The sequence below is a fragment of the Teleopsis dalmanni genome, chromosome 1 (genome assembly GCF_002237135.1).
Source record: "Teleopsis dalmanni isolate 2A chromosome 1, ASM223713v2, whole genome shotgun sequence".
Lineage (NCBI taxonomy): Eukaryota > Metazoa > Arthropoda > Insecta > Diptera > Diopsidae > Teleopsis > Teleopsis dalmanni.
In genome coordinates, this window is record NC_051846.1 from 55,525,244 (window position 1) to 55,540,316 (window position 15,073).

The following is a 15,073-nucleotide window of genomic DNA, read 5'->3' on the forward strand; positions in this document are numbered from 1 at the left end:
TAATATTATGAAAGAAATTATTCCATAAATTAAAGTATTAAAACATATCAAATATTTAAAACAATGACATTAAGATCTTTCTTTAACACGGATTTTGCCACAAACTAAAGGATCAGTTCTAAACAATACTTAGGTAAACAAATGAAAAGGAATTTGCGGATGATTAAATAATGGCGACAGTCAAGGTTATGTTATATAAAAAAAGGAATGTATACCTGCAGGAAAAACCCAAGCAAATTAAGAAATAACATTAATTATGTAAAATTTAGTATTTAAGAAATGAGATTATACAAAATAAAGTCAGTTGAACTTTCATTATAAACACGTGAAGTTGATTTTTATTTAAATATACTATTAAATAAGAAAAAGAAAGAAAAATATTAAAATGTGTAAATTTACTGATCATATTGATATTGTGTCCCCCATTTTCGAAGATGATGACTCCGAGGAGGAGGAGGAGGAGACTCTGGAGTTAAATAGAAAGAATGCTTTGCATTACTGGTTTTGGAAATTATTCCAGCGATTTATTAAAGTTATATATGATGAGGATAAGGATGAAACTCCATATGATCAAGAAGGAAGCTACGATGTCGTCATTGATGAAGAAGCCGATCAAATTTATCATGTTTCTCTCTCTCCTGAGGACAGCCAATACGAGGATCGATTAATTGAAGGCACATATGAAGAGGATGATGAAGAGGACTATGATGAGAGTGATGAAGAGGACTATGATGAGAGTGATGAAGAGGACTATGATGAGAGTGATGAAGAGTATAATGAAGAAGACTATGATGAGAATGAGACAGAGGATGACGAAAAGGATAATGAATACCTTAATACTCCTTGTGAACAAGAAGGTGGCAACCAAGGAGATGGCTACAATGTCGCCATTGGTGGTGAAACTGATCGAATTTATAATTTTGCCCTCTCTGCCGATGACTGCCAAGACGAAGAGTTAAACAAAAAGATTATTATTTGGTTTGAGATATTATTCCGTCGAGATATTGAAGAGATGATTAATTCATGTTTAGGTGTAAATTACGATATTTCCATGTTTGTTCCCTATGAACAAGGAGATGACCATGATGAGCTAATGAACAGCTTGAATCTCGTCATTGATGAAATACTCTACACTAATAATCAACTTAGTAATATCTACCTCAGTTCTGATGACACTGAAAACGAGGACTTCTCCAAAAAGGTTGCTATTTGGTTATGGCATTTATTCCGTCGTGATATTGAACAATATGTTAGAGAAAATGGCTACCATCACGCTACTCAATAAAAAAGTTTAATTCAAGATATTTCCAACTTTTCTGATGACTACTCAGATGTTCCTTATGAAAAATAACCATGGCGCTAATGAACAAGAAGTTTCGTACAATCTCGACATTGATGAAACACTCTAACCCCCGTCTAAATAAAAAAACGCAACAATCTCCTCGAAAAAAATTATATGTTATATGTACTAATTATTCAAAAAAAAAAAACACGCAATTTTTCTTGATATTTTCTTTATCATTTATTCGGATGTATATTAATTTTAACTTATTAAACATATAAAAATATGTCTATTCACTTAATTGTCTCTTGTCCGACTTTTTACTGTTTTTATAATTTATTCATATGTACGTCCAGTTTAACTTATTAAAGTTTTTCTTTATGCAAAATATTGTAAAATAATTTTGAAAACTATTAAATTAAATCTTAACTTTTACACTTGATTGTTGTTTGTACGCAAGAAATCTATTAACTTAAAAAAAACCAATAAAAATAAAAATATAAAATATATATAATATATCTTTTTTTATTTAAAAATATTTATTGTTATTATTTTATTGTTTTATCTGGACTTTTATAATCTGCAATTTTATAATTAAGAAGAATTTGTCTCCTACTACTGTTTGAATTATTATGATAGTCGTAGTCGTTGGCCGGCTCCTGATTTTTCCGAACCAAATCATATGAGTGCTGTATTTGATATTTTAGAATCTTAGAAAAATAATCTTGGTTAATCTTGGTGGGTTTTCTTTTTAGTGTCACTGGAATATCAAATTCCAAAAAGTGTTTTAGATGGTGTCTTCTTAGTCGCAGAATGTACTGTGTTGTTATGTGCATGCATCGCATGATACCAAATTCCAATTTTACAAAACTTCTCCAGAATTCCGCTAAAAGACGATGACTTCTTTCCAAAAAAAACCATTTGCTTGTGGATGATATGGAGTAGCTTGTATCCTTTTTTTAATAAGAATTTTACAAATTTCTTTGAATAATTTGAATGTGAAGTTTGTCAAATTGTCTTTCACTAGAACTAGAATTTTGAAATGAGCTTCCATATCCGGTAGTGATGTACATACAAAGCATTTTGAAAAATCATCATGAAAAGTTAGCATTAGCTTATTTCCGATTTCTGTAATAGGTAACGGACCCACAATATCCATGTGAGTCGAATGGTCTACATCATTGGCATTTTCTCTACCCTTGAGCTACCCTATTTTTCTGGCACTGCTGACATGCTCTGATGTAGTTCTGTTTTTCTTTGCATGCCTGCTCTTTTAAACTATTTTCGTATTCGACAACATCTTTTAACAGACCCTTGATGTTCTTCGATGGGTGAGTCATTACATTTCTTTAGCACTTCCTGGATGTCTCTGTTATTAGTTAGAAACACTGCATAATCTTCTTTTCTCTTCTACTTCCTCTTTGTTATTTTGTCCGCGTTTTATTTGTCTTTCCTGGCTTGTACAAAATTTCAATATCGTGTCTTGGTTTTTTGGTCTTAATGGCTGGCTTATAGTCAGTAAATATATTATAATGTCTTCCCACTAAATAAGTTACACAAACTATAGCTAGAAATTTATTATTACCATATATCATGATATTTACAGTAACATTTGCGAATGTTGCTATTCTCGTAGTTTTTGTTCTTTATAGGCAGAAGAATAAATTAGATATTACTGAAAGAAGGCTTATTTGGGAGTATGACGCCACTCTATTAACACTTATCTAGCTTTACCAGCATTATTACTTCAGATACTGAATGTGATAATCCATTGAATGTGATAATCTTTTACTCTTATAAAAGAGTTGAGAAGTTGTACCAAGTATTCTTTCAAAAGTTTTGATGTTATTACGTATAGCATGTACTACTAAAATATGTGCCTAATTTGTCAGGTAAAGCAATACCTTAGTTTGAAGCCACACTTTTTCAGACTAAAATTAAAGCGATGATGAGCTATATCGGCTAGCTGACACTACTCTCATTTGGGTTCTTGAACATGGAAGGACCATGGAAGGAAATACAAAAACTAACAGGTTTCCACGTTTTGGTGCTTCTTAATATGTTTATCTAGGGACACTGATTTATGTTCCACTGAAGATCCTTAAAAGAAATATTACCTCTATTTTCTTAAGCTTGACAATACTAAATGAAGCACACTTAGGTCATGTGTAACTTCCTCCATGTTACATAAGATGTGTATAGAAACGCACACAGAGAAACTACGCATTCCTTTTAATACTCATTGTAGAAATTGTGGAAACTTATAGAAACAATAAACAAGAATTTTCTCTGTAAATGTTCAGCTTTGGATTGTAAAAGCCAAAGTTTTAGAGAAGTAGTATTTTGACTGTCAAAATATCCGACTAAATGTAAATTAAATTAACTAAATTCGACAAGATAGATTAAGTTTATCATATCATATCTCTTTTCATATCATAAGGATATATGCTTGAAATGTTAAAATAAAACGGCAAAAAACCGCTAATCATGGTCAATAGAAAGTAATCTACCGACCTACCACTGTCACTGCAACCAACTAATTAACGAACACTTTAGTTACTTATATAACTGGGACCATTGCTCCTTTGGAGTTCTCTCGGCTTATCCCATGTACATGCGCATTTTATATATGTATGTGTAACAAAATGTTGAACTTGGAAATCTTAAAATCTAATACAATAGGTTCTATTAGCTGTCGGTATTTATTCTTCTGACTATATATCTAGAACTATAAATAGGAATATGTAGTTTCTGTTAGTTTACAGCTATATTCATTATTTAAAATAATACAGGTTATTCTCTTTGTGACACAAATATTCATGAAGGATAAAAGTAAAGCAATATCCAACATCTCTTTCATAAAAATGTTCATGAATTTTAAGTATCTTTTACTATATTCACGCATTACAATTCTCACTTCTTTCGCCACTGGAGATAATGATTTGCCAATATTGTCAACGATGGTACCAGTCCAATAGAACACGCTAATAACCTCATTTTGCTAGTTTATAAGTGGTATACCACGAAGCTTATGTTTCGCCCTCCCTCCACACTAATAGACAACATTGTTTCAACATTTAAATTTGCATAATCAAAATAAAAATCAAACTCATCATTTTTATCCGCTTACAATATTTCAAGTGAACCATCCATATCGCTACGGTACTCTGGTGCACAGTTTTGAATCTAACAAATTTGAGTTCCAGCTACGCCCATCAAAATGTCGTAAACCGAAAATGAGACGTAGTGTGGCACTTAACCTTTACAAATCCTCGAATGCGCTTTACAATTCAAATGAAATTATGCAAATTCGATTTACAGGCACTTTTAAGTGCGTCAACAACAACATCAACAATAACAACAACATCAACAATAACAACGTTAACAACAACAATTATAATAATCACAAGACAACAACAGCATTTGAAAAACAGTAGCAGCGCGTCAATGTCGTGTTGACAACCTTGTAGCGAAGCATACACCGGATGAATGAATGAGGGGTGGGAGTACACAGAGCACGAATATATGCACAAAAATATAAGGAAGCATATTATTATAATTGTTGGCGGCTGGTGTTGAAATCCAATTTGTTATTGTTATTGTTGTTGCTTTTGTTGTTTTTATTGTAACAACAACACAAGGCGCTTTCAATGCTGCTGACAAACCAGCACTACCACAGTTTTGACGATTTCACCAAATTAACTTTACAGTATTTTTCGTTGTTTTCCTTTGCTCTGCTTAGCTGCTTTCAAAATTACTTCGGCATTGTTCCTGTTCATTTCCTCATCTTATTTATGCATTCATAAAACTGGAGCAAAAGCAAGCAACAACAAAAACAACAGCCAATATTAAATACATATGAAATTTTTTAAATTATTTTGCCGATTTTGGGGGATGGCAAACATCTCCCAGCTTTGCAGTTGTACTTTTAAGCCAAATGAACAGCACACTTTTTGCGATTATGAAAATATGCTTAAGGGCACTCTTGACAGTTTTTAAAAGCGCAAAATAATAATTAAATAATATTATATTGGAGTTAAGGGGAAATATGTATTTAATAATTTTATTTATATTTCAAAATCTTTAAATTATTTAAACCTTAAACGACGTTGAAAATTTTGAAAATCTCACTGTATACTATTTATGGCCATTTTAAAGATAATAATATATAAAACTAAGTTTTGAGTTATTGTTTAATTCTATTATATATAATATAATAATTGTATTGTAATAATTACTTTTATAAAGTGGTCTATACTCAGATATATATTTTTATTATTACTTGTGCTTTTTCATAATTTCGACAAATGGATTTTGAAAAACTATCAAATTCAAACTTATGTTTGGTTTTGGTGGTAAGAGAACTTTAGTTAATTTTGTCCAAGTAACATTTAAAATCCGTTAAACTAGATACGAAATTATGAAGGAAACTTTTAAAATTAACCTTCATCTTTAACAAAAGAGATTAATTATTTAGATATATATTAGAGATGTCTTCAACTCTTATAGATTTGTAAGCTTGCACAGTGCAAGTCTAACGACGTTTTTTCTTTTTTACTCACTGAATTTTTTGCAGATCTGGTTACAGAAAAAGTCCAATTTTTCAAGATTGATATCTATCGATCAACAGCCTGTAAACCAACCGTCTATCAAAATTACTAGGAGTATTACTACTTTAATGCTAATCGTAATGATCGTTGTTTAATTGCACCTTAGGTTTACTTGAAAATTTTACAACTTTCTTAGTTTACCGTTTTTAGTTGCTAATTTTTAGAAATGGTTCTCAAAATATTCTTAAACACCTTTCAATAAGATCCAGTGTAGTTTCTAATCTAGCAAAATTATCATTTATTTTTTATATATATTATACATATACGATAATCCCTCTATAACGCGGTACATTGGTTCCGCGTCATAGGAAAACGCGTAATAGGGATATTCCCGTATACACACATGCCAAGGTATGCAAAGCTAATTATGAACTGTACAAATCCCCGTGTTATACGGAGGATTGAAATCGCGTAATATGAAAACGCCTTATAAGGGTACCGCGTTATAGGAGGAATTACTATATATGTATACATATATATAATATTCCGGGTCTAAACCAAAAAAGTTTACTAATTGTCTGTTGATCTCAATTGCAATTTTCACCGATTGACTAAGATTTATAATATGATAGGACAGACATAGTGTTACATTTATCTCTTATCTCTGAGAAGATAGCAAACTACTCAGCTTCCAAGTTTTCTTTTCAAACCTTTATTTGTTGATTAGTAAATTTTGTATAATTAATTTAAAAAGTTATTCCTTGTAGTTCTTGCTGTAGTTCGATTAAACATATTGATAAAAAATATAATATCTTGTAGTCACTGTCAACATATACTTTTTCATACATTTTTTATATTTCAGCTTTTTAAAAAGAGACAAAAAAAGCGGATGACTATAAGAAATCTATTTTTTTAGATATTCTAAAACATATTTTTAGAACTATTTAGATTTTTTTCTATTAAACATCACAGTTTAGTGAGCACTCTAATAATTTTAACTAACGAATAGTAATATAACAATATAATAGTAAGATACTTTATTAGTTGCATTTTGGCTAAACAAAAATCTTCTTTGATAGAGAGCTAATAAAATGGAAGAGAAGATGAAATTTTTGTGGTTATTTGTATGTTGAAATTGTTAAGTGTTTACTTAGGTTGTGGGCTTTTTGATTTCAATTTATGTGTCACTTGTCTAAATTCGTATTTGTTTAATTTATTTTGGATTTATTCGGTTCACTCTAATCAAATAATAGTGGAAGTCGAAATATAAGACTAAACACACTAAATGAAATCCCTGCGGTGGTGTCAATAACTTCGGTAGGACAAGTGAGTGTAATTAGTTTCCGAGTTCCGAAAAGCAAAGAAAACTGTTGTTTCATTAGGGAAAGTCAAAGGGAACGCACGCAGCCTGTCAACAACTGGTGACAAAGTTTTATTAAATATTATTTATTAAAAGGATATAAATGTATGTATATGAAAACGAATACAGTACATAGAACGGATTGCCTAAAAATATAAATAGAAACTGATCAACTTTTTAATCAAAATTCTGGTTTTTAGAAATTAAATAATAACAACTGAGTACCGCATCAGTCCGCATGAAAACCAGTAACCAAAATGTATCAAATCCAAATCGTTGAAGATTTATTACTCAGTTTAGCTCCACTGCTACCCTTTAAGGCTTGGAAAAGAACTCTGCACACGTATCGCAAGCAGTTCAAGTCAATTATTCAATCGATTATTGCAGGCAATCATACAAATCGACAATTTATGTCTTCGTCAGTGTCCCATAAATCTTTTTTTGCCAATTTCTAAGATATTAGTGTGTATATGTCAGAGTGTATGGTGCAGCCAGAAAGATTTATGCGTTACTGTTTAAAATAACATAAACAACAACAAACCCCGAAACAACAACAAACGTTAACAAAATGTTATTGTTGCCATTGACATTACCGAAAACATGTGTTGGTTTGGGCTTTGCAACATGTGTGACATGTGCGTGGATGGATGCGTGCGGGAATGCGTCCTTGATTGTGTGTGCGCCAGAAGGGTTAAAAGTTCAATAAAGTCAATGAGTGGAAGAAGATTCTGAAAAAGGGTACCATGTTCTCCTGTTGAGTCAAATGAAACACATAGTTATACATAGTCGCTATTTACATAGTTATTTTTTGGTATTTTTTTCTAATAATATTTTTATTTTATTTTTCCAACTGGTATTGCTTTACTACACGTTGTCCTAATCTTGAATTTTCAATGTGTCTTATTCCTTCAATTCTAATACGTTCATTACGTTGTTTTGAGTTTTCATTAACTTAGTTTTTTGAAAGCCTATTTGTGTGTATTTTCATACGTTCACTACGTTGTTCGTCGATTTTAATTTCCGTCATATTTTCTATTACATTTCTCATTGCTGCTCTATTACTAGAAAACATTACAGTAAATACTTTTTTGATGGCATCTTTATTATTTTAAATTAAAGGCTTTAATTATAACAACAAAACATTTTAACATGAAAAAATTCGAAGTTAAATAATATTTAATAATTTTTATAACAATGCTTTCAATTTTGAAAAACTTCTATTTGTCTTAAAACCATGTTATACAGATAGTCATGGTCAATATCAAATTTGTTATTATCTTCAATGCGAATTAAAAAATTAAGAATAAGATCAAGACAGAAGTTTTGATTTAACTATGATCATAGTAACGAAATCAAAAAAAAATTATATTTTTATGATTTATAAGGCGCAGAAGTTGGTTCACTAGAACACAGGGCGAAATATGTTAGTATATTTAAGTTTATAATTACTAGTGCTGTGCTTTTCGTTATCATTCTAAATTGCTGCACGGTCTCTATGGGGCACCCTAGTTACTAAGCATCCGCTGGGTAATGAGCAAATAGTGCAAGCAGTGAGACTCGTTCTGAAGATTTAAATTAAGATCATTCGCAAGATTTTACACCTGTCATATGAAATAAGCTTGCCAACAACATCACACGTATATTCTCAACAGATTGTTATCAAATACTGTGAGTATATTTAACGTTTTTTGTTCATAGTGTGTGATGAGCAATTAAATACTCTGCATTGCTTATTGCAATTAATAATAATGTTTTCAATTCAAAAACTGTAAAGTTTTAAATATTTTTCGAAAGAGATAGCAAAAAAATAGTCGCAAAAAAATAGTTTTGTCGCACTGAACAAAACAGAAATAAATTTGTTTGAATAAAAATTAAAGAAATAAATACCAAAAAAAACTTTTATTGGTTACTGTAAAATTAAGATTTACTTAAAAATTTAATATGAAATTTTTTTAAGCTGCACAAATTTACAGACGATTAATTTAACTGACTAAATTGTCATTTCAATGTGCAACTAATTAAAAACTGCCTTTTTTCCAATGTCTTAACATTTTTTCTAATTTATTATGGACTAATTTTAATTTTGGAAGACAAACGCTCAAGAATGCGAAAACCTATCCATCCCCAGACAATAAAAAAAGAAATTTCGAAAATAAAAATGTTCCGAATGAAATGCAAATTTCCGTGAAATTGTAAAAATAAAAAAAGGAACATAAATAGAGCAAAAAATCTACAAAAAACAAAAGAAATTAACGAACATAAAAATAATGTTTACACCCAACAACGACAACAGAACAACAATAAAACATTGACAACTTTAACACCACCAACAACGGCCGAAGTATCGCCGCGGCCGTCACCATCTAAAAAAATGTGCCACCTGTAGTCGGAGATACCAAGTATATCCCGCGCTCTATCAGACAGTTTCTGTACATTACCGCATTGCCACCCAAGACAATTCGACTTTTACTCTTCCCTAACTATTTTTAATATTTGAAGCAACTTTTTTGAGAGCATGTTTTTTAGAAGTGGCTTGAAGGCGTTTTTTCTTCAAAAAAATTTTCTGAATTTGCATAGAAAAATCGTAAAAATTAGTTGCGTTTCTTTGTGCGTATTAGACTTTGACTTTTCATTGCATACTTTAAGGGTTAGCTTACCTTACCGAAAGGGTTGTGATTTAAACGCCTAAAATGTGTAATTTTATTTAAAATTAAGGAAATCATAATTTATGTTATTAATCTATAAAATAATGAGATCTTTTTGCATCACTAATTTTATAAAAATTTAAAGAAGACAAAAGCAGTAAAAATATATTTGTTCAAATTTACTATTTTGCAAAACATCAAAAAAAAAGTGCTAGGGAAAAAGGAATATAGGAGTGTCAATTGACATCGCAAAAAAGATGACAATGTATGACGCAACGGTTAAATATGTGAATTAAATCTATGTCTTGAATTTATATATCTTTAAAAGCCATTCATAATATCAACTTCGGGGTCAAGCAGAAAAATGGTTTCTTAAATTTGGAAAAATTTGAAAACATGATATCTATTTTCGCAGTTTTATGTGCAGAAATAACTATAGAAAAATTTAATTTAATATTAAACATATAAATTAAAATCATGTCTCTCGAGTGTTGTGTTCGGGGTGTGACCAATTAGATAGAAACCCCGTTTGATAAAATCAAAATAATAAAAATAATACAATTCTTCTTTATTTTTATTTATTTTTATTTTTTTTTGACATTTTAGCACAACATAACTAGAAAATTCGATAACAGAACCTGGAAAATACTGAGAAAACTTGTAAACTTTTAAAAACAACTTCCAATGATAAAAAGTTAAGATTTACACCTCTTATCATCGTCTGGCTTGGCTTACTTGGGCAAACATCGTATACATTTATAAATTTCTGATGGAAATTTGACACTCCACTCTCATTTAGAAACTTAACATTAACGTTTTCAATGTCTTTTTAATCTATTCATAAACTATTCCTAAATTTGCAGACTGAACACTACATGAGTACTACATGAGTACACTACATGAGTACATGAGTACGCTACTTATAACATGTGTGACAAAATTCTTATAATAAAATTAGTTATTGGAAACTTGTAAATAAAGACCATCTCAATGCTACTGACTAATTGCAACGATTGTAGTCCACTGGTTTAGAGGGAACAAGGCAGAAAAACTATATATGCCTTTTAACACTTATTATAGATGTCGTGGAGATACTTACACGATCCATAAAGAAATTATATGCCTTTTTTCCTCGATTACTCGACTTTGGATACCAGAAGGAATACAATTCTGGGAAAGTGCTTTCAGACAACTCATCATTTAGGAGAGAATATGATGTATTTAATTACTTGAAGTCAATTGTACGGACATAGTCTAAATGGGACTAGTTTCTTACGATGTGGTATTAATTGATATTAAAATGTCAAACAATTGATAATTATGAAAAGCGAAATAATAACTGCAATTCAGCTACAATATGAAACCAATCAAACTTATATATAGAAAAAGAGCAGATATTACAGTACTTTCTATGTATATAAACAACATATAGCTCATACCTCTATACATAGACGACTATCAAAGATAAAGCATCCTTAAAATTACACTAGTTGCGATGGTATAGTACTATGCTATATATTTAAAAATTTAAAAAGCATTATACACATAAAAAAAATCGAAATCATAGTATACGCACTTATTGAAATATATATAAAAGTCAAATTAAAAAAAAATGTATATAAAACACTAATAGCTATGTTCGGCTTCAGCTTTTGGTCAATTTGAAAATAACACCATGTCAAAAAATTGTATTGCGATCGCACTAGAATATTGGTTTATATTAAACTACCTTCTGGCTACTATAATATTTATCTTCGTGCTGGTGGTACGATGTTTTGCTGTTTCAAAATCGAAACTAAAACTCATTAAAGAAAATATCGTTTCACGATATTATATGGTACGCGATTTTTGTGCTGCAATAATAGTCAACGTATATGTATCCTTTTGTAATATTTCATTGGCCACTCTTCAGAAGTTGTAAGTAACTGTAGTGTACATACATATATATAATATCTTTCTATACGATTTTATATATAACAGTGGATGGCAGTAACAACAGTGAAATAGTCAAAATAAAAACCTTTATCTGGATTTTTAGTAAAACCCAGATAAAGAGAGAGAATTATTTCAAATGCGTGGACAAAACCAATAAGGAGTTAACTGCTACTGTATAACATGAAGTTCAATATATTCGAAATTAATATTTTTGACAAAGGCAAAAAAAACATTTTGAAGAATTTTGAAGCATCAAGTAATTATATATCCTATTTCAAATAAATTTCTAAACCAAATCGATACAACATATAGTTTTAAAAAATAAAAAATGATTCACGAAAAAGGATTGTTTCCAAGCATAGCTTATAACATTCCCTTCTTGGTATAAATGATCCAAAAATAATTTAATCAAAACCGACCGCATAGTTTGCAATTAAATGTATGAACGTATGTTCATACGTCAAATGCATGTTCATACGCCAGATTACAAGAACCATCAAAGTTAGAATAAAGACGTCCGAAAAATATTGAAAAAAACAGACAACTATACTATTTGAGCAAAGCTGAACCATCTTGACAAATCTATAAACTAGTCTATATATCTAATTTTGAAGTTCTGTGAAACACAATTTTTTATACTTTACAAAACTGCAAATACGGCAAAAGGTATAGAAAAGACTACCATAAGTCTCATTGCACATATTCCTCACACATAGTGACCTTTAAACACTGACAACTTATTACTGAGTAAATTTCGCTTTAGTTGAAGCAACTGACAAGTAAACTTCTAAATGGGATCAAATAAGTAAAAAGCACCAAAGTTTTATTAGCTATTGCTAAATATTTTAGTTTAATGACCAGTTGAACCGTTGAGAGTAGGATTCCCCTATTAGTAAAGTACATTTCAGACAGCAGCTTGTTTGTTTTGACTACTTTTTCGGTTCTACAGTAACCTGAGATTCTTCTGAGTGCAGCTACTCATATAAGTTGGACACTGATATTTTTGAACTATAAATAATGTGGCTTAAGTTCTTACTAGCAGCTTCTCCGAAAAAATCTTGTACGGTATTTTTTATTAAGAATTTTGTTTTACTCCTTATGCTATATAGTAAATTGCTCCCACATCTACCTAAACAGCACTGCATGGTGCGATAGTCGAAGCGAGATGCACACTTAATTTGAAGGAAGTTAATTTCAGACATTTCAGAACATAAAAAAAATTATTATTATGATTTTTTTAATGCTATTATCTGAACTATAATTTTCTACTATAAATTTTAAATATTTCTATAAATTTGAAATAATTTTTAATAAAAACTTTTCTTCTTTTTTTGTTGTATTTTTTTATAAAAACACACAAAAACAACTTCTTTAATTGTTATATAGTGCATTGCATATATTTACAAACATTCAATTTTAAAAATAAAATATGATGATTGAGCAATGAATGTGGTAAATAGGTGATAAATTAATTGAAAATACAATTTATTAATTCTAACGATTGCGACTTCCTATGATGGAAGTTATAGGATTTTATTGGTGATCTTAATGAAACCTAACTTTTTTTTCCTGCATATTTCCCATACAATATATAGTCAGTTTATTATTTTCCATATTTTTGTAATTATTGTTTTTGCAATTAATATTCACATTGGTGCAGAACTCGTACTATTATAAACTATTATATTGATTTTTAAACACCGATATCATTGTTTAGTCATACCAAATAAAATTAGCATTAGAAATGAATAAAATATAAATAAAAAGCTAACTTTAATCATGTTATGATAGAAGATAAACGTCTCAATACTATTTATTCTATTTATTATTCAAAGAATTACTTTCTTGCCAAAATTCTTTCATTTTCGACCATTAACAATGGAAATGTTTATTTTATGCACTTGTTTCGTTATCGAAAATTGCTCGGACAATTTCAAATCAAGAAAATTGCATCCAAAATTGCTGTAAGAATCGATTTAATAAAATACGAAGCGATAAAAATGGCACATAATAATAATCCCAACAGATATCTACACACGTTGACTTCATACCAAGCCAGCATACAGCACATTTGAACTTCCGCACCGGAATGCAGAAGTATCGAATGTCAATGGAAGATGTCATGCCACCACCCACCTGCACATCAGCAGCGATTAGGATTGTTGATTCAAATGTGCAGAAAAAGTACAAAAATGCGCAAAGAATGTGCAAAAATGTCAACAATGCAATATTCCTGGTAATGCAACGTCTTACAGTAATGTGCACTTTTATGAGCAGTTAATTGTATGGCAGGGCATAAAATTCCTATTATGTTAATGGACACCCGCAGGCACTGGATTCGAGTGGTGGTATATTTATCCTCCTTTAACAACTTTTCTTATATTTAGTGCAGAAATATTTTAATAACACACACAAAATCATTATTTCACTTGAATTCGCCATGCGACAGCTGGAGAGAAGGTGCAGAGACGAGAAATAAGTCTTTTCCCAAATCGCACATAAGTTAAAAACTTGATAAAATCTTTGCCAAAAACTTTCCATTTTATTTCATTCTATTATTATTATTCGTAATTAAAATATTTTATATGCGTGTGTCTCGCTTCCCAAGTTACTTTGGGTTAGATGTATGGTACACACCATACACCACACATCACAGGGAATACTTCAAGATAAGAGTGCAACATTTGATTTACTTACCAAATTAGAATAATAATTTAAATTATTATTACCAAAAATTTATACATAAAACTCTTAAAAGGCACCATCGTCCTTGCAATTGGCCACATGTGAGATCTTCATTAGCATTTCAGCTACTGTATGCATTACATACTTGTGTTCCTGCGCAAGTATCGTGCAGGATAAGCAATCTTATTCACTTTATTACTCCAGTTTGTATCGGTGAGGTTGAATATTCGCTGAAGTAATTAAGAATTTTGTTACGGTTAAACAGAGTGCGATTATTTCATAAAATCTTAAACGAAACACAACAACACTAAAAAGGTAGATAAATACGAATAAAGTGACTGCTACTAGTTGGAGTTTTAAGGAGTTTTTGTTGATTCTTGTATTTCACATAGTACAAAATATAAAAAGTACATTTTAAAGATTAAAAAGTACAATTTATTACTGAAATTAAACAAAAAAAAAAAAGAATAATAATGAGGTTTCTTCGAACAGTAGTGAACTACAACAACAAAAATTCATTTTGAGTATTATCAAATACCCATCATCAGTGGTCTTGGAAATAATTTTTGTATATAATTATTCGTAAAGAATTTTTTGAGACTGCAAGTACCAGGAA

General features: G+C 30.2%; 1 protein-coding gene across 1 annotated transcript; it reads left to right on the forward strand.

The window, feature by feature from the left end:
• Positions 1-385: 385 nt before the first annotated feature.
• On the forward strand, positions 386-1,285 carry LOC119681711 (protein PFC0760c-like). Its single transcript, XM_038094978.1, has one exon. The coding sequence runs from the start codon at positions 386-388 to the stop codon at positions 1,283-1,285; it is 900 nt and encodes a 299-aa protein (XP_037950906.1).
• The last annotated feature ends 13,788 nt before the right edge of the window (positions 1,286-15,073 follow it).

What these genes read in the sequence shown, in the direction of transcription:
- LOC119681711 (XM_038094978.1), top strand. Translation starts at nt 386, where the DNA reads ATGTGTAAATTTACTGATCATATTGATATTGTGTCCCCCATTTTCGAA.